At 43.5% G+C, this 20,141-nt stretch overlaps 1 protein-coding gene across 2 annotated transcripts; it reads left to right on the top strand.

Annotated features, from left to right (window-relative positions):
* The first annotated feature begins 1,033 nt into the window (after positions 1–1,033).
* On the top strand, positions 1,034–19,806 carry col6a2 (collagen, type VI, alpha 2). Of its 2 annotated transcripts, none has more exons than XM_049001742.1 (28): positions 1,034–1,217; positions 3,665–3,755; positions 5,412–6,016; positions 6,877–6,897; positions 7,295–7,360; positions 7,455–7,508; positions 7,631–7,675; positions 7,781–7,807; positions 8,243–8,269; positions 8,415–8,459; positions 8,583–8,636; positions 8,946–9,008; positions 9,204–9,266; positions 9,450–9,503; positions 9,628–9,663; positions 9,779–9,841; positions 11,113–11,175; positions 11,568–11,630; positions 11,930–11,992; positions 12,090–12,140; positions 12,355–12,453; positions 12,605–12,667; positions 12,893–12,928; positions 13,035–13,080; positions 13,211–13,363; positions 13,466–13,921; positions 14,716–14,754; positions 16,456–17,835. In XM_049001742.1, exons 2-28 carry the CDS (start codon positions 3,680–3,682, stop codon positions 16,740–16,742), a joined length of 2,718 nt encoding a protein of 905 aa, XP_048857699.1. In that variant the 5' UTR covers positions 1,034–1,217; positions 3,665–3,679; the 3' UTR covers positions 16,743–17,835. The 2 variants fall into 2 exon arrangements, with proteins under 2 accessions (XP_048857699.1, XP_048857698.1); XM_049001741.1 differs by lacking the exon at positions 16,456–17,835 and adding an exon at positions 18,079–19,806 and having other exon boundaries at positions 1,035–1,217.
* Positions 19,807–20,141: the final 335 nt, after the last annotated feature.

A 20,141-nucleotide genomic window follows, 5' to 3' on the forward strand; every position in this document is an offset into this window, starting at 1 on the left:
TATCTACAGGGGCTGGGAACCACATTCTCAAGAGTCACCACAACACATTGGAAGGATCCATTTGTTTACCTCTGGTCTTTTCTGAGATACAAATATCAAAAGGAAGTTTATTGTTAGTAAGCAGAACTTCAGGGACTTGAATTGCTCAAGAACTTCTCCTAAACACAACAAGACGTATGGATTGTTTGTGGGTACGGTTCATTTGTAACTGGAAGACAGATTATGAGCCCAACACTGGCGCTGCTGTACGTAACCTGAATAAACTGTAATAAAAAAACCTCCAGCTGTAGAAATGTGTTAATGCAATTTAAAGTTGTTTGTTTTGGAAAAAAATCAGCTGTTAAGCAACAGGACGTAAACACAGAAAGGTCTTGGTTCACCGCCACCCTTTTCCAAGTACCTAGAACAGTGGAGCTCCTTTGTACTGATGACACATCCCACTGTGTGTGGAGAACGATATGCAGCCCCATAAACTGGGGAATCACAGCAATGCGGGATGGAGCGCCGGCCAGACACCTGGCTATAAGGTGCTGCGCGGCTTTCCGTGCACGAGTCAATTACAGTATAGGGGACTAACAAGTGCCCTCAGCGAGTCTTCAGCCTCTTCCTCGCAAACAAGCTAATTTTCCTTCTTTGTTGTTGCACAGACCTCAGTGCTTATGCATATGGTTTCAATATCCTGTCAGACAAACTTGTTTCCCAAAGTCGTGCATACTAACAAAGATGTGTTCCCAGTCATCTCTGTGAGGCGTTAAGTTATTTTTGACAAAACGATCCATAAGGTCTATTCGGTTTCTTCTTTACTTCCCCATATTACAGTTTTAAACATTTAAACTGTGTACGAGACATGCTTTAGCACGTTTAAACTCTTCGGGAGGTTCTTCTTACGGCTTCATTTGCGATTAATACATGCATTACTGATGATTACGAATGTCTATGAAAGACGCGGGTACACGGCGCCGCCTTGTGGGGAGAATCGGAATATCCAAATCTAACGTCGTTAAAAATTGGGAAATTTTGGGAGGAGGATCTACCTCTAAGCAAAGTTTAGTCTGTCGGAGAGGCGCAAAGAGGGTCTTGCTGCTAGACGCTCCTGCCACTTCTTGACTCCGTTTTTCTGGACTTTCCACTTAATTCCCTTTTTTGTAGGAATGTATAAACCTAGTTAGTATCCAACTTGCTGATTGGAAACTTCTCTTTCTCTTTATCAGTTGCAGGTAAACGCGTTCTTTAACTTTTTATTTTGAAATGTAACTTTGCTTTGCATGTGATATTTACAGTCTGCTGGAAAATATGATGTGTGACATCTGTAGTAGATTTTTCATTGGTTCTTTTTTGCAATCTTTTTTTGCATTTTGAAAGCAAGTGATGGGCTATGCTACAACTTTAACTTTATGAATAATTCAATCTTGTTTTTTTTATAACACTTCAAGTCTAAAGGGTGATAAGAGGAATATAAAAACGTTTTTAATGGATCTGGCAGTATATGGAGGTTTTATTCTTATAAATAATTAAAACATATGTCTGGTATCGGAGTTATTTGTGTATTAAGTTGTTTTCATCTTTTCCCATATGTTTAATGTTGATGTATTCTTCGGAAATATAGTTTATAAGTGATTTTTTCTTTTTTGCTGAAAAAAATGCAATGTTACTTGCAAATGTATTTCTCGATTTCTGTATTCTGAAATCTAATCAGTCAAATTCTAATACCACGGTAAATATAGGCGTTGCTGTACAATTAGTAGCAGTATGCTGCAGATTACTTAATTGCCAATAAAGAGCATTAGTTCCTCTTTTTTCCTGTAATTGTACATCATAGAAAAATCAAAATCGCTTGACAAATCATCATTATAACTATCAACTTTGAATTTCCCGTTTTTTAAAGTGCCCTTGAAATAATTTCACGTTTGTACTAATGGTAATATATGTGTGTGAGTTGCCTATATGATGGCGATGCATCACAGAAGGTTTGTAGCCACCTTACCTTAAACGTGATCACTTTTGAATGCCACCGAGGTGCGACAATACGTGCAAGAAAAATAGGAACGCGCTTGTGTGTGATGTGTGTGATACTTAAGAAAGAATTAAAGAAAATGAAGCAATCAAACAAATACTAAAAGACAAGATGGCGGGGCACGGGACATTTTCTTCCTGTACTTCTTATTCCATAGCCAAAAACTTTCCTATTATAAGGGGTTTAAACAGAACCATGTACGATCTTCAAGCGTTAGTTCGTTCTTAGGAGAGGTGTGCGGGGTTCAGTTCTGTTAAAATGCTGCTTTAACTGAATCTTTTTGTCAATGCAAAACCATGGCTACGTATAGTTTAGGGATTTATAGAGCAAAACAACAAGCAGGTTATTTTTATAATATAAGTGGATTTCATTATTTTGGAATTATTGAATTCTACGTGAGCAGCCGAACTGAATGGCTTAGATGAATAGACCGACACAAAGATGAACTGTGATAAAGTGAAGTCAGTGTATTTTTTCCAAATATTTGGTGGAGGAGATATTGTAATATAGCGAAGTGTTTAAAATCTTCAGATAAAACAAAAAAATGTCCTCATAGCCGCGGTATTTTATAACAAATTAGAAACTTGCCTCTTGAACGAATGTGGACACCAATGGCCACCAGAGGTCGCCAATGGTTTTTGTGCGTTATCACTTGTTTATACACACATTGGAACTTTATTGGCGCTATTCCACTGGCATGCAGGAACCGACCCGCATACGAACCGTACCGCGAAGAGATTAGTTACAGAGCGGTTCCAGCTCGTTCCGGTTTTCCACTGCGGACGGGTCGGCTCGGTAAAGGCGAGGTTTAAAAAGCGACAGTAATTTTCAAATTTTGAGTTTTTGGGAATGCATCATGTTATATAGGACATTCCCTTTCTTCCACCAGACAATCCTCGCGCAGAACACTAGTATCTCCGTGCATTTCGACCAGTCAGGTGGTGACGACGCAGATCGGTTTGGTCTCGCTTTTGGCCTTGCAAACTCAGCATGGATATGGGTCGAGTACAGCTGGCATACTTTGCAAAGGAAAAACCATCAGGATCGGGTTCGGCGTAGTTCCTGGTGGAAGTGGAAAAGCGCCATGTTAGTTGCACCTAACTAGTACTGGGTATGACCGACATTGGCATTCGGAATCGTTTCAATGGTAGAGGAGTTGTACCTTTAGAAGAGCCATTCTGTGCATTGCTGTTGTACTGAGTTGTTATTTTTGCACTTGTGCCCTTTCTGCTATCTTTAACAAGTATGGCCATTCTCCTTCAATTTCTGCCACAGAAATGCGATTGACTGTTTATATATATGTATGTGTGTGTGTGTGTGTGTGTGTGTGTGTGTGTGTGTGTGTGTGTGTGTGTGTTTAATAACAATGAAGCAGAGAGTACTTCTCTTCACTTGTATTATTGAGCTTATGTAACTCTGAGGATTGATGGGCCTTTTTTTAACAATTTGGACAGTAACTGCAAATAAATATCTATAAGTCCTTTACTTATATGGTTCCATTTTCTTTTATATAGAACAAAATTATAACAAAATTAGGAGTAAATAATTAAGAATCAGGATGTTCCTGTGATGGTTCCGTTAGCACTCCCTAGTGCCCAAATAGAGGTATTTTGCTATTTGTCAACTTAATGCAACCCTGTTTTGCTGCAGGTCAGATGAGATAAAATGCAGCACATAGCCATCTCTTTGTGCCTCTTGATGACATTGGCTGTACATGGGCTGTCTGCACCACAATGCTTTGGTGAGTAATGGTCTTGCGATGCCTTAAATCTGTGTTGAGCACAAGTGTGGTTAAAGGGGATTGTGATGGTATTGTGACTGAAACTTCATTATACCTTCTTACAATGCAATGCACAGATAGGGAAGTGATATCTATTTGTTGCTTCAAGTTGTTGCTGTAAATTCAATGGCTGTATTTTCATGCGCAAAGGTGAATATGAGTAAAATGTATAGAATGCCATTATATGAGTTTCTTCAGGTAAATGTATTTTACCATTTTGGAGTAATGTGTGAAACTTGCATTAAGTTTCACACATCCTACTAGGAACATGGAATAACCTAAAAGGTATGTGGAAAAAGGCAGGGTATACTGTACAGGGTGGAGGCTAGATGCACCGGCAGACAGGAATAAGGCAGGATATACAGTGTAAGGTGGAGGTCAGATGCACCAGCAGACAGGAATAAGGCAGGATTTACAGTGTAAGGTGGAGGTCAGACGCACCGGCAGACATGAATAAGGCAGAATATACAGTGTAAGGTGGAGGCCAGACGCACCGGCAGACATGAATAAGGCAGGATTTACAGTGTAAGGTGGAGGTCAGACGCACCGGCAGACATGAATAAGGCAGGATATACAGTGTAAGGTGGAGGTCAGACGCACCGGCAGACATGAATAAGGCAGGATTTACAGTGTAAGGTGGAGGTCAGACGCACCGGCAGACATGAATAAGGCAGGATTTACAGTGTAAGGTGGAGGTCAGACGCACCGGCAGACATGAATAAGGCAGGATTTACAGTGTAAGGTGGAGGTCAGACGCACCGGCAGACATGAATAAGGCAGGATATACAGTGTAAGGTGGAGGCCAGACGCACCGGCAGACAGGAATAAGGCAGGATATACAGTGTAAGGTGGAGGTCAGATGCACCGGCAGACAGGAATAAGGCAGGATATACAGTGTAAGGTGGAGGCCAGACGCACCGGCAGACAGGAGTAAGGCAGGATATACAGTGTAAGGTGGAGGCCAGACGCACCGGCAGACAGGAATAAGGCAGGATATACAGTGTAAGGTGGAGGCCAGATGCACCGGCAGACAGGAATAAGGCAGGATATACAGTGTAAGGTGGAGGCCAGACGTACCGGCAGATATGAATAAGGCAGGATATACAGTGTAAGGTGGAGGTCAGATGCACCGGCAGACATGAATAAGGCAGGATATACTGTGTAAGGTGGAGGTCAGACGCACAGGCAGACATGAATAAGGCAGGATATACAGTGTAAGGTGGAGGTCAGACGCACCGGCAGACAGGAATAAGGCAGGATATACAGTGTAAGGTGGAGGTCAGACGCACCGGCAGACAGGAATAAGGCAGGATATACAGTGTAAGGTGGAGGTCAGATGCACCGGCAGACATGAATAAGGCAGGATATACTGTGTAAGGTGGAGGTCAGATGCACCGGCAGACATGAATAAGGCAGGATATACAGTGTAAGGTGGAGGCCGAACTGACGGACAAACAGAAATACGGCAGGATATGTAGTATAGGGTGGAGGCTAGTAAGCCATTGTAGGGATTGAATAGTTTTTTTTCTGTATAGGATTATACAGTTAGTTCCAGTGTTCATGGTGAGCTAAGGGTATCAGACTGTCTGTCATTTTGCCTCTTCTCTTCTTCCACAGAAAGTGCAGGAAGTACTGAATGCCCCATCAATTTGTACTTTGTCATTGACACCTCTGAGACTATTGCTCTGCTGGAGCGCCCCCCCGGAAGACTGGTTAATATGATCCAAGAATTTGTGACAGATTTCGTCAGAAAGCTCTCAGACGAAGATTACAGGGGTTCGGTGCAGATGACGTGGTCAGTGGGAGGTCTACATTTCTCCGAGAAACAGGAGATCATCAGCGACATCACCACCAAAGAAGAATTCATCTCGAGGCTTTCACGTATCGACTACCTGGGGAAAGGCACCCACATCGATTGTGCCCTAGACAGAATGACCAGCATTATGTCCAGCAAGAGGGCAAACAACACAGTACAGTTTGCTGTGGTCATTACGGACGGGCACGTCACGGCCAACCCCTGTAACGGGATCAAGGCGGCAGCTGAGCGTGCGAAGGACCATAAGATTCAGCTGTTTTCTGTAGCAGCCACGAAGAACGTGGAAGAGAATGGAATGAGGGAAATCGCAAGCAGCCCCGTGGAGCTGTACCGTGACCGTTACGTGGCGGTCACTTCCGACGGCCGTATTGCCACTCAAGTTAGTGACACCATCATCAAAAAAATGGTAAGAATCCATATATACTTTTTTAGTGGCTTACTTTGCAAATAGACCAATACAACATGCTTATACGGTACGAAACAATGAATGAAGGTACGTTTATATCTATGTGAAATGAATGTTTATATGCACAGACGTTAAATTATGCTGAAATGTAAGATAATTCTGATGTTAGTAAGAGTCATGAACAAATTCAATTAAATTCAACTTTCTTGTCATTGTCGTATACTCAGGTATTCATATGATGAGAGGTGTCTTGTGACTCCTAGAGATGCCGCGACAAGTTTAAAATACAATAATGGAGTAGAATAACAAATAATAAGTTAATGCAATAATAAATAGTACAACTTAAAAAACAATCAGATTCTCTTAATCCCATTGTTCTTTTTTCATAGTTTTGAACGATACTCATTTTTGGTTATGTCTGTTATTTGTTTGATACTTACCCATGGAAGACCATTAAAGTGGAACTATTTATTTGAACACTTCTGGAAAAAAAATGCCAAGAGTCTTTGAATTGTTTATGTGACGGTGTGTTTTTAGGGTTCCTTTTCTGAAATGCTGCTCTTGGCGGACCTGTTATTATTGTAACGAAGGATGCCGGCGTTGTCTGGTTGAGTAAACTATGTGGAAAGGTTTCTTTAAAGCCAATGTGGGGTTATCACAAGCATTTTGGTGCAACATAGATTCCTGCATTCGGGTTCAAATTTGGATGAAAACACTGGAATAACGTAGCTGTGTTTGGCTCTTGTGTTTAGTGTTATACTGGAGTCAGTCTGGTGTGAGCATAGGTTACCGATCACCCACTACTGCCCCCCCCCCCCCAACTGAATACTGTGGTGTGCTTTGTTCTTTTCTCTCAACAGAAACATAAAGCCTTTGAGCAGGTAAGATGCATGATGGGAACGGGAACACCTCGCTCCCCAGCGAGGCTGTAGCGCATGTCATGTAAAAAAAAGAGAATTTATGTAATAGTGACGATCATAGTGATACAAAGTCACCCTCGGTGACAATCAGGTGTACAGTGACGCTGTCATGAACAGATCTGGCTCCCACATTATGATGCAATATTCAGAAATAAAACCTCTGAAAAATATAAGTTTCAGGACATGGAAGATATTAATAAACTGACATACAATGGTGTGCATCTAAGGGATTTATTCAAGAAGCTACATGCACTTATATTCTGCCACAAGACATAGAGAATTGAAGCACCTGCATGACTGCCTGGTGATTTTCACGCCATTCCGTCTGTGTTCTTCCTTCTGCCCATAAATTGTCTAGTGCTACAAATTAAGATGCTTGGAGAATGTGGGTCCTCCTGGTCCGAAAGGTCACAGAGGTCAAAAAGTAAGTATGTTTTGAAAAGAGTGCACCTTTTCCAGTAAGTGGTACTGGGATCCTGGTCCTAAGCTTTGTGTTTTTGTTGATGTGTTGATTTCAGGGAGCTAAAGGAACCACTGGTGACCCTGGTCCCAAGGGTGATAAAGGTCGACAGGTAGACCGTCTGGGCGCCTAAGCCAATGGAAAATGTTTTAGAGCATTATGGCTGACATTTTCAGTGGCCCATGTTGATTAGGATAATTCCTGCCTTCTGATTTCTCATCATGTATCCAATAGGGTGACCCTGGTATAGAAGGTCCTATTGGATACCCTGGACCAAAGGTTAGCAGATGGTCTTCGCCTTAAACCTCAGAAACCATATCCATTAATAATTTCACGAAATATATCTAATTTTCATGTATCAACTCTTTTTTTTCTGTGTTTTAGGGTAGCACTGGTCCTAAAGGTGACAAGGTAATGGATGTTCTTATATGTCAAATAAAACTTTAGGGCACATTTAATGTAGGCCAACACCCATCTGTCCAGAGATAGTATTAGCTTATTACAATCACAAGAGTGTATCGGAGGACCCTAAGAAATAAGGCAGTCTGCACACATTCCCACATTCGGACAATCAAAACAGGTTTTTATTATTGATTCTTTAGTCCAACTGATGAGCATGTTTGTAGGAGAAGATGTAGGAGCGCTTCGGGCAGGCCGAGCTGGCATAAGATCAGATTCAGCTCAGGGAGCACCGAGTTCCCCATGACCCATAGAAGCATGTGCAAAACCCACTGGGCGTGATGCAAGGCAAATGTGAAAATGCCTACGGACACCAACAATGCTGATCACAATGGAAAAGTCCTTGTATAGTAATAACTTAATGTTTTATCTTTTTTTATATTATAGGGTGAATTGGGATTTCAAGGCAGTAAGGTAAACCCATCATAATGTTTTAAGGTCGCCTAAACATGATTTTATTATTGGGCCAGTAAGTCTTTAGTAAGTCTTTAGTAACTCAGCAAGTGCTCCAGAACTGGAAATTGATGTTTAATTTTTGAAATATCTTTCCACTAATTAGGGTGTGGCTGGAGACTCAGGATTGAATGGAACTGATGGACAAAAGGTGAAACGTTAATGTGCATGTTCATACTTTGTTCAACTTTTTCCTAGATCAGTCCTCTGTATCAGAGCTCTGGTTACTCCTAGGAGATAATATGACTGTATCGTGTTGTTTTTCCCTGTACAGGGTAAACCTGGGCGCATTGGAGCTCCCGGTTGTAAAGGGGACCCAGGAGAACCGGTGTGTACACAAAGTGTTTGTTGCATGTTATCCATTTATTATATTTGCTTGAACACGGTGTGTATGCAAAATTTTTGTTGCATATTGTCCATTTATTATATTTGCTTGAAGCCGGTGTATACATAAAGTGTTTATTGCATGTTATCCATTTGTTATATTTGCTTGAAGGCAGTGTGTACACTAAGTGTTTGTTGCATGTTATCCATTTATTATATTTGCTTGAAGGCAGTGTGTACACTAAGTGTTTGTTGCATGTTATCCATTTATTATATTTGCTTGAAGCCCTCAAGTTTGTTGTACCTTTCACAGGGACCTCGAGGCTACTTTGGCGATGTGGGTGCTGATGGACCACCTGGAAGCGTCGGAGAAAAGGTTTGACGACAATCCAGCATCTCTGTGTCAGAGATGTCTCCGTCAGAGTCTCATTCTGAAGTAGCGTAGCTTGGTGGACTGTCAGGTATGAAAAGGAAGCATGTGTAAATATGTATTGAGGGCTCTAATCTTTTTGGTTGGTGTGTTTAATGAACATAATAATAAATAATAAATTGAACATAATTTTTTTTTCAGGGAGACCGTGGCCGTCCTGGGCGATCAGGACCTCCTGGTCCAGCAGGAGACCCTGGACAAAAGGTACATTAGAAAGTGTAATATTAAATGTATATTTATGATTATTGCGTTTGTATACATACATATATATAGACTTTTTCGATGCATCTCCCATGCTGATACTGGGATTTCTGCGGGGCAAGTCATGAACAACAAATCAGGTTTGAAAGCATCGCTATTGTTGACACAAGTGTCGCTCTGCCACAGGCTGAGAGGGGAACTTCAGGACAACCTGGCCAACCTGGAGATAAAGGAACTAAAGTGAGCACCCAAGTCCTCAACTGGTCTTTTAGTCAATACAGGCCACCACTGTTATTTAATCATTGACTTCGATGGCGCGCAGATGTCCTTCTGCTAGTAACTATGGCTGACGTCTTTTTTTTAGGGAACACCTGGAGATCCTGGACCTAAAGGAGAACCTGTATGATGGCTTTTAAAATATGCTTTTTCAAAATTAATGTTTTAAAATATTATACTCAGATTACAAACGTATTAAATGCAGCCGGAGCTCATTTTTATCCATGTGTTCTCATTAGGGTAGAAGGGGTAACTCAGGGCCTAAAGGGACACAAGGCCGTCCAGGTCCCAAAGGGGAAAAGGTAAGCAAAACACATTTTCAGTTGAATAAGATTAACTCAAATGAATGTGTGAAAACTGGCTGGGAGTTTCGTAGATCTCCCTGCGTTGCATTGGTCTGGTGAAGGCCAGACTGCGCTTCATTAACCATCTGCTGTATTTTTTGACCCCACTAGATGGTGCTGTCTGTTCAAAAAAAGGGCTCAAAGTATGTCCCAAAGCAAGGCGAAGAGCATCATCTAGTGAGGTCACAAAATACCACAAATGGTTCATGAGGCCTTATTTTGGCTCATTACATAGTGATTTTACTCGGGGGTGCAGGGGGTGCAATTGCACCCCCTACTGGTCAGATGAAAATGCAATCCGAATATATTGACATCAATATAAGTAAATTATATTGTAAAGTTATATTTGAAAATGTGGCTTGTATCCGGCATGTTGATGTATAATAATTAACTGTAAATATATTTGCTATTTTTTACATGTAGCTCATTTTGGTGTAGCCTGTAATAAATGACTGCTTGGGCCCTTTCACCTTGCACCCCCAGAAGAAAAATCTAGAGTAACCTATGCTGAATTCCATCGTTTGAGCACGACAGCTGGGTTGGGGTCTTTCTGAAGTGGCCTCTACAGGGCTGTCAGTGGAAGTGAGCAAGAAGCACTCTTTACGGAGTGCTTTACGTTTCACAGTGAAGCCCAGTGAAGCCCAGTGAAGCGCAGTGACAGAAGACGTGTGTTACATTTTAGCCCCTCGCCAGATGGTGGCAGCATTGTGCCTTGAATTTGTTGGAATTTGCATTTCGGACGTATGCTGCAGTTTCAGATCGGAGTGCAAACAGAATTAATCGGGAAATAGTCTTTTACTTAATATATTGCCATCAGTAGGGAAATATCAAATATAACAAGGATCTTCACTTTGTAAATAGTTAAGAAGTAATTGTGAGGTTAATACATAGGAACATAGAAATTCGGCAGAATATACCAGTAAAATACCAATCATGAAATCCTGCTTGTCAGTACATGTTGGCCAAATGGAACAGTACAGCAGAATGTACTGTCACCACCACCTGCCACCCTCGCCGTTGGCATCGCCAGCCCCCTATCCCCAGTTGGTAGCTTAAAATAAAATATTGGGGGAGGCTCTGATATCCCAAATAGCCTTTGGGCATCTGACAACGGTAATGTGCCTTTGCTGAAGATTGTATGTGTACCTTACGGCTGGGGTTTCCCTGGGCACTGCACAGGGGCACGTCTCTAACATTAAACTGACCCGTTTGGATCTCTCATTTCCCAGGGTGAAGGGGGGCCCGAGGGGCCGAGAGGCCTTCAGGGTGAAACGGGAAACAAGGGAGCCAAGGTAAGAAGTGGCAGCCTGGGGGGGTCTAAGGGGCCGGGGGGTGGGCGAGTAGGAGGGAGCGATTTGGAGCTGTGCTAGCCTAGTACCAAGTATATGACTGGTGGGACCCAACAACCTACATGTGCAGAAGAGGAATAAAGAGAGAGGCAGCAGGTCACCCTATGACTAAGCAATAGGAAGCCGAACGTCACCTTTTATGACTTACAGGCTTTGTACCTATGGGCCTTAACACATCAGAATATATAACAAATATATTTCTGCAAGTCTCCAGTGCACCATAAATATGGATGGAGGACTGCTGGGAGGGTTTGAACACCCATGTCTAACGGTAGCTTCTCCGACTGTGGCGAACTGATTTTTTTTTTTGAGAATTTGAATTTTGTCTTTCACAGGGGGATAATGGGCTTCCAGGACCAAGAGGTCCCTCAGGGGAGCCAGGAGTATCTGGGAGAAATGTAAGGAACCAGCTAGAGAATGGGAACTCTGACAAAAGCTCAAACAAAGCTAGTGTAAACAATTTCTTAATGACAAGAAAAAAAAACATCTCTGGTGAGTGTCATGTCTATGACACTATGCATGGGGACCGATGTTGATGCCGATGAAGATCAGGCTCTCCCCAAGAATGCTTAAAGTTAGAAACTAACGCTAAGACATTTTAATAGGTTTTTCATTGTCGTAGCACAATGATTTTGACATCTAAGATATTGTTGTCTGTTTTTAGAATAAATGTATGTAACTGTCTTCTCATTCTCAGGGTTCCCGTGGAGAACAAGGTGACCCTGGACCTAGGGGAGAACCTGGCCTAGAAGGACCAAAGGTAGAATCAGAGTACAGTTATTATCTTGGGTCATAAATACAAATGGACTCAGTGTGTAAATGTCTAATGGCTACTTACAGTAATACTGTTTTTTTAGGGTGACTCCGGAAGACCTGGCTACAGTTATCCTGGACCAAGGGGAACATCGGTAAGATCGTTAGCACTTGTTTTAGTTGATTAATGTTCGATGGAATGCTAGACTTCCAGGCAAATTTGCTGAATACTCTAGTCCATTAGTGTTATCGTGTGAGGCCATTGAATCTCATGTTTCATTGTATTAATAAATGCATGAATGACAGGAGGGTAAGGGGCTGGTCAAATCTACCCCACTGGAGTAACAGTTGAGGTTTTGATGCATTCAGGGAGATCGAGGGGAGAAGGGAAAGCCAGGACTCAGGGGAAGCCGTGGAGAATGTGGTCAAAAGGGAGAACCTGGAGTGAAGGGACCACTTGGAGCACCGGTGAGTGGCCTCACTATAGGACGAGGCATGGCCACCTGTCGGAATTTGCACCTACTAAGAAATTTGAAATGGGAAATTACAGTGGAAGAAGGGTTTCTGCGAGAGTGCCCCCCCCCCCCCCATCCTGAAAATCTCCACTGCTATTTTCTAGGGTGAGCCTGGTCCTAATGGAGAACCTGGGCCAAGGGGACCTAGAGGTGATCCTGGTGGCGATGTAAGTCCTGCAGGCTGCAAAAGGGACACTGAAAGTTTAAATTTCCCCAGTTTTTCTATTGATTTAGAGAATTGCTTATGATAAAATAAAGCACTCTTAAGTAAGAGCTGACTGTGGGCACCTTATGGCACAGTGTACATGGCACGCTTCTAGCAACCAATATGCCAACATCATGTTCACACACCATGTGTTCCTCTGATGTGATGGACTTCCACTTACTTCCAGGGAGATCCTGGACCAGATGGTGAACCGGGGCTTAATGTACGTAAAAAGCTTCATGCCTCAAGCTTTTTAGATTTTATAAAGATTACAGTCAAGCAACACTTAGCGAATCTCGTACTAATAAATAGGCTTGACTCTTTTTCAGGAATGTGACGTCATGTCCTACGTGAGAGAGACGTGTGGATGCTGCGGTGAGTATCACTGCTAGGCTCATGCCTCTGAATCCAGCGCAGACTAATTTGAATGGCGCTGCTGGAAAGACACATGAAGTGAACGGACAGCTGAGGTCCTCAAGACGACAGTATTTCTGCCCCTTCCCAGACTGCGAGAAGCACTGTGGGGCCGCGGACATTGTCTTTGTGATCGACAGCTCCGAAAGTGTGGGGCTGTCCAACTTCAACTTGGAGAAAAAATTTGTCATCAACACCCTTAGCAGACTGGGCTCCATTGAAAAGGACCCCAGCTCCAGCAAGGGTGAGGCTCCGAGTCTGGTTCCATGTGTACATTTCTACAAGTACCATGCATGTATCTTCTTCACTTGTGTCCCTCCCTTGTCTTCCTGTCGATCCCTGTTAGGTGTCCGTGTGGGTGTGGTACAGTTCAGCCACAACGGTACCTTCCAGGCCATCCGACTCGATGATGCGCGAGTCAACTCCTTGTCCGCATTCAAAGAGGAAGTGAAGAAGCTAGAATGGATTGCCGGCGGTACCTGGACGGCATCTGCTCTGAAGTTCGCCTATGAGCAGCTGATCCGAGGCAGCCGTCGCGCCAAGGCCAGAGTGATGGCGGTGGTGATCACAGACGGCCGCTATGACCCCCGCGATGATGACAGCAATCTACAGTACCTCTGCAATGATCCCCTCATAGACGTCAACGCCATTGGAATCAGCGACACCTTTAATCAGACGGAGGTGCCTGAGACGCTGGGCTCCATCGCTTGCCACAGACCAAACCGGGTCAGCCGCTTGCACAACTTCACTGAGCTGTTGGCCGAAAGCTTCATTGACCAGATGGAGAACACGCTTTGTCCTGGTGAGAAGCTTCTCACGGTTCCTGAGCTATCACAGACACCTCAGAAACCTCCAGCCAAACACCTTCGTTCCATGACCTCTGTGAACAAATCAGGTTATTCCATTCAGTCCTGAAATAAAAAGCTAGTTCTTCTATCATTTGGTTTACCACTATTTCTAAGATGTTGAAACCCGTGGTGGCTTATTGCCATAGTTTGTACAACCATGTAGAGCTTAAATATAATAGGGCCATTATTCAGATAGTGAAACTTCCCCAAACAGCATTCCAAAAAATCTGGAATATGTATTTATTGAGGTATAATGAGATATTTGTATAGCTTATCTATCCATTTTCACCACCAGTTCAACATGTACTTGCTTGGGGGGGGGGAGATTACTGTACTCCATTACTGTTTATTACTTGACTAAGGGTTTGGACTGTGGGTAGAAATCAGAGTACCTAGAGAAAACCAAAAGCACACATACATGTTTTATTCATGTCTTTGTGGGGACTCCGAAGTCATTTGTGGGACAAAACCCTAATCCCAGTAATGACAGCCTTAACCCCCACCCTGTCGTTTTTTGATTGCATTCACAGATGTTTGTAAATTTGAGTTTCCCCTTGTTGGGACCAAAAGATCGGTCCCCACAACATCAAAATAACAGGCTTTATCACATTATGGGGACCCATTAAGTTCCCACAATGTAATATATACATAACCCACAGAATGAATCTGACAGCCTTGGAGACTGCTAGCCACTTAGCTACCACTATGCTATATGTAACTTAAAATATAATATATTTTTCCGTCCTAGATCCTCAAATTGTGTGTCCTGACCTGCCATGCAAAACAGGTAAGACTGATGGATGCATGTCGCCTTTCTGGGGGAGCCATGAGATTACTTTGGTTACTTTAGCTAGTTTAGTTTAGGTTCTGCAGCCTGAGCTGTACAGCTGTGTTCCGGAACGGAGAATATGAAAGCCGAGAAACCCCCATCTATGCTCCGATCAGTCTGAAGGCCTTCACATGTGGATCACTAGGCCAGTCTTCATGGGGGTCTCTCCACAGAAAGGTTTCTCATAGATGGTTACACCGCCCTAGGAATCACTTCTTCTTGCAGTTAAAAGTAGCGATGGGTTAAATCAAGTGCCCGCTAAGAAACGCACAGGAGAATTCTGTGATAGTAAAGGCTCGTACTTGGTATCAAAAACAAGCAGTCACTGCCCATACGGGGCCTCTCCATCTTCAAGGAGTCATCTTAAGCTTGGGGGGCTCTGAGGCACAGACGGTCTTCCAATTTCATGCAGTGGGGGGATGTTCTATCATGCCCCGGTACCCTCGCCACATGTGTGCTGGAGAACCTATGAGATTCTGTCATGAAAGAGGGTCAATAAGTGCTTGGGATATGATTGGCCTAGGCTGGGATGAGGCAGGGTTTCCGACAGTCAATTGTAAAATAGAATTAAAGGTGACCGAAATCTGGGGGGGGGGGGGGGGGGGCAGAAAAGACATGTTAGAGACAATATAATCGATTCCTCTAGTGTCTCCAGGGTGTCCTGTTAAGAGGTGACAGAACGTCGACACAGGGAAGTGGACACAGTACGGAGGAGGGTTTCACTTTCACTTTTGGGAAGACTAGAGGTGTGAACCCTGGTGTCCAGACATAGTCAGAAAACCGAATATCCAGTGACTTCATAATTCCTCCCCTCCTCACACAAAATGGCAGAATGTTAGGACTATTCTAATACAAAATGGCTGCCATGTATAACGATGAGTGTCTGACTTCGGGGGTTCAGGGTGACTTATACTTCCAAAAAATATAAATCGCTTAAGGTATTTTTAAAAACTACATAAATGCGGCTCATTATTATCATTAATATCGTCAGGTAAATATTATATATATAGGACAGCTTTGATAATTTGTTGGATAATTATCAGAATAAATGGAACCTGAGGAATGAGATGAGGGATGGAGGACAGTTACTAAAACATGTTGTATTACTGAGTTCAGACCCACGTGTTGCTGGATGCTGTTGACAGCCTGGATCCTGTGGAAGATTCAAATATAAAATCATATGTAAACATAATATACAAAGGGACAGATCCCTTCGTTTTTAAACTTGTGCATGTTGTCAGCTTACGGACCACAGTGAAGTCACCCATTCGTGTGCAATGATGGCTGCATGGTGCATTTCTGCTTCACTGATGCGCCTTGTTTACCTCACATCGCAGGCAAACGTCAGAAATGCAGTCTCATGCTGTTTTTCCATATATGGTATCGGGCAGCTGATCACTTCACTAACTCCAGATCAACTGAAACTTTGGCCCAGTTTACACAGCAGCTTCTGTTTACCTGGTTAGTTAATGGTTACATGTCTCAGCCCCTCCTGCGGATCACACCCACAATCTCCGGGTGACGAGCCCACCTCCCTAAGTGCCCTGATCCCTACTGCCATTGCCCCTTGCCCGCGACGTGTCCCAGAACGGAGTGCGCGGTCAAATGGCCTTCCTGAGGGACACGTTTTACACTATTGTTCTTGCCGCTCACTTTCAGATGTGGCCCCCCCTCGGAACGGCTACCTGCCGTTCGAAGCCGTGTCAGAGGAGGGGTTCGGCAACCTCGTCCCCACCACGGTCCGTGGCGTCTCTCATCTGCTCCGCTCCCGGAAGGACGAGCAGCAGTACCCCTTGGCCGTGGCCACCCTGGCTTACACTGCGGAACGCGCCAAGTTTGCCTCGGGGGAGGAGAGGGAGCAGTGGATCAAGCTGTTCATTGAGTCGTTCAGGGCGGTGTACACCGACATCAAGGGCGACCCGGACAAAGCGCTGGGATTGTGTTAGACGGACAGACCAAGCCAAGTCAGAAAGCCCTCACAGAGCCTCCTTTCCGCCCTACCTCCCCCCTCCCCCCCCCCCCCCATGAAATAACCTTAGTATATTTTCTCTGGGCCAGCTTAAGACAAACACACCTGGAGAAGCATGGACTGCAAGCATGAGTTGCATGCCCAACTGCATATCATATGAAGAGTAATGGATTAATGTGAATTCAACCGTAGGAGCTGATGTTGCATATTCCCAAATGCCCATATACTGTACCCACCATCTCTTGGCCTGTGGTGCCTGGCGAATGATCATTTATTACCAGATCTGTCCTGCAGGCGCCCTCAGCTTCCAGTGGTCCGACGGTATTATAAACCTTCTGGTTTATAATACTGCTGACATAGCAATGATGTGTATGAACACTTCGCATGGAAAACTGCTACAGGAAAATGTCATTGATGTGAAGGTCATTACATTTCAAGGAAATACCAAGAACCTTCTGGTCTTGGGTTTTCGGAAGGTCCATTAAGACGTCCAGACTCAGCCCTGGAGTCTGTGGCCATTCAGAAATGGTTTTCAGCTCTGTTTGGCCAATATCAAAATATCATTAAACGAGGTAAACATAAGCTCACTCTTGTTGTACCACATATGGTCAGTAATTCGCTGTTAGTGAGAACTAGATGAAATTAAGAAAATCCCTTTAAATGAACCACTTTTGTCTGAGGTCAGATGATGAGCGTTATATTGGATATATAAACATAATTATATATTTATATATTGGTTATAAATAAATAAATATATTGTGATAAATAAACATAAATTGTTCCTAATATAATGTAAAGCTGTAAAGAATATTTTGAGGCCAGAAGTGAAGCTGAACTCTGTATATGTTTGGACGGTTTTGTAAGGATCTTTAAGTGCAGCAGCGTATCTCCCATAGTACATGCTGTAAGTTACAGTCGTGTGCCATATCGCCCCAGGAAAACGACTGTCGAAGCCACGTTTCCAGTTCCTTGTACTGTGAAACATGCTACTGCAAACTTTTCATGTGTTCGTGCCATTTTCTTTCCTGCACCTCTCTTGTAAAGTTTCGAGCAATAAATTGTCGAGCAAATTTTCTGCAGCCCGATTATTTCGCACATCGAAAGACCATGAAGACTTCGGGATCACGAGGCTGTTATTTGAGCCGATCGATAAACAGATGAGACAATTAGAGATTTTCAGCTGTCTGCTCGAATGCAGATGGCAGTCTTGACCTGGTCTTCGGTGGACTTCAGTAGAGTTTGCTCCCGATCTTTAGCGATTGCCAGAGTTGGTCATCAGTGCCATGAAACTAAGTTGGGCTTTATCCCCTCAGAACCATCTGTGGCCATCTGCATCCAGCGCCCCGTTGACCTCGTCTTCATGCTGGATGGCTCGGAGCGGATGGACCAGGAGGACTTCCGGAAGGTGCGCGAGTTCTTGGAGAGTGTGGCACGCCGGCTAGTGCTGGCGCACGGTGACACGGATGAGATGCACGCCCGCCTGGCCCTGGTGCACTACGGCGATGATCGCACGCAACGTGCCGTCTTCCGGCTGATGCGCGACGCCGACGAGATCGCAGATTCCCTCAGCCGCATGACCTATATGGATTCCTCCTCGAACGTAAGCGCCGCCATCACATACGCCATCGACCACATCATCTCACACCAGCGGGTCCAGCAAGTTCGGCGCAATGCCGAGCTCTCCTTCGTCTTCATCACCGACGGCTACACATCCACCGAGGGCCTGGACGAGGCTCTCAGCAGCATGCGGAAGCAGGACGTAGTGCCCACCGTAGTGGCGCTCGGCAGTGATGTGGACGATGCCGTCCTACTGAAGCTCGCCTTGGGCGACAGGTCGGCCATTTTCAGGGGCCACAACTACGCGGCACTCTCCAAGCCAAGCTTCTTCGAACGTTTCATCCGATGGGTATGTTAGTGTGAAGGAGAGGGGGAGAAACCAGGGCAGGAATTGCAAGAAGAAAGTTCTAGAAACAAAAAATATCCAGCCAATGTTTTCTGAGCGTCATATCGTGATATGATTATGTTACAGTCAGTCACTTTTTTTATCTTCATGGGATTAATTAAAAAAAAAATGTATTTCCTTTAAGGTGCTAAAGTGCAAGAGGTGTGTGTATGTATCTTTTTGTTTTTTCTTTCCAGATTTACACATTTTTAAATGTTCCAGTCTGGACCGGAAAGTCCGCTCTGGATTTAGGTTTTTATGCCATCTTCAAGTTTCAGACCAGTGTAATAAAAATGGCAGCTTACTGCCAAAATAGTCACGCAGTGTCTTTAAATCTGTTCACTTACGTAGTGTATTGCATTTTCACAAGTGCTTAAAGGTAGATTTTCCTGAGGAAATGAAGAAAATTCCAAATAAGCCAATGCAGGAAACGATATTCCCAAAGCTGCTGGGAAAATATGGCTGTACGGTATAAAATTTTTAATTGTAAGGTACCTATTACAGTCCGTTAGTCGTGGGTAGACTGGCTGGTGATTAGTGGTTATGATGAAGTGGTCCGGATGTTGTAGGCAAAGTCTGTTTGGTGGGAGGGTTTGGGCAGAGAGGACTGCATCTGGCTCAGTTCAGTCAGTCACAAATCAGCTTTATTCTGAGAAATCTGTACCCTGCACATCCCAGAGAGCTGGCAGGGAAACCATAACGCAGCATAAAAACAGTCCTTTTAACTTTCAACGTTTGTTTGGGGCTAAAGTGAACATATCCATACAAAATTGTGAAAATGGAGAAAGTCAAAATGTAGAAACCGTACAGCAGACCTGAAATCACTGCTGTCTGGATTCAGGATTTGAACATTTAAAAGTGTAAAATGTATTCATGCACTGAAAGGTACTAGTCACGAAAAAGGCATGTTTCCTGCAGACACTTGTTTTAATGTTTCGCAAAATGTAATGGAGTCTGGACATCGGACGAACCGACACAAAACAACACGCATGAGTATTATGTGCAAGGTGTTCTAATAATTCTCTTGGTCCCTGAAGGGATCAAGTAATTTTTTAACCTCAGGCTTCAGGTATATGTTCAATAAAAACAATGATATTAATACAGAGTTTTGTGGTATCTCAAATAACCCATTTTTTTTTTACACTTCTGTGGTGTGGCTCCTTGGAGGCGAACAGGAATTTTAATTTTACAAATGAAATACGCCCAAGACAAATCTATGAATCTGTGTGCAGTCATTTGTAAATCCATGTTTAATTCCAATGTCCCTGCTAAGTGGCAGCAAGAACAACAAACAATAACAAACAATAAACATATTTTTTAAATTCCTCACACCAGTCTGAATTTCTGCATCTCGGAGAACATTCCACAATTCCACCTGAAGTCGTGAACAGGGACCCCACCTCACATTCCTTTACTTTTTTTTTGTGAAATCTT

This window comes from Brienomyrus brachyistius, unplaced genomic scaffold (assembly GCF_023856365.1).
Source record: "Brienomyrus brachyistius isolate T26 unplaced genomic scaffold, BBRACH_0.4 scaffold62, whole genome shotgun sequence".
NCBI classification, from domain to species: Eukaryota; Metazoa; Chordata; class Actinopteri; order Osteoglossiformes; family Mormyridae; genus Brienomyrus; species Brienomyrus brachyistius.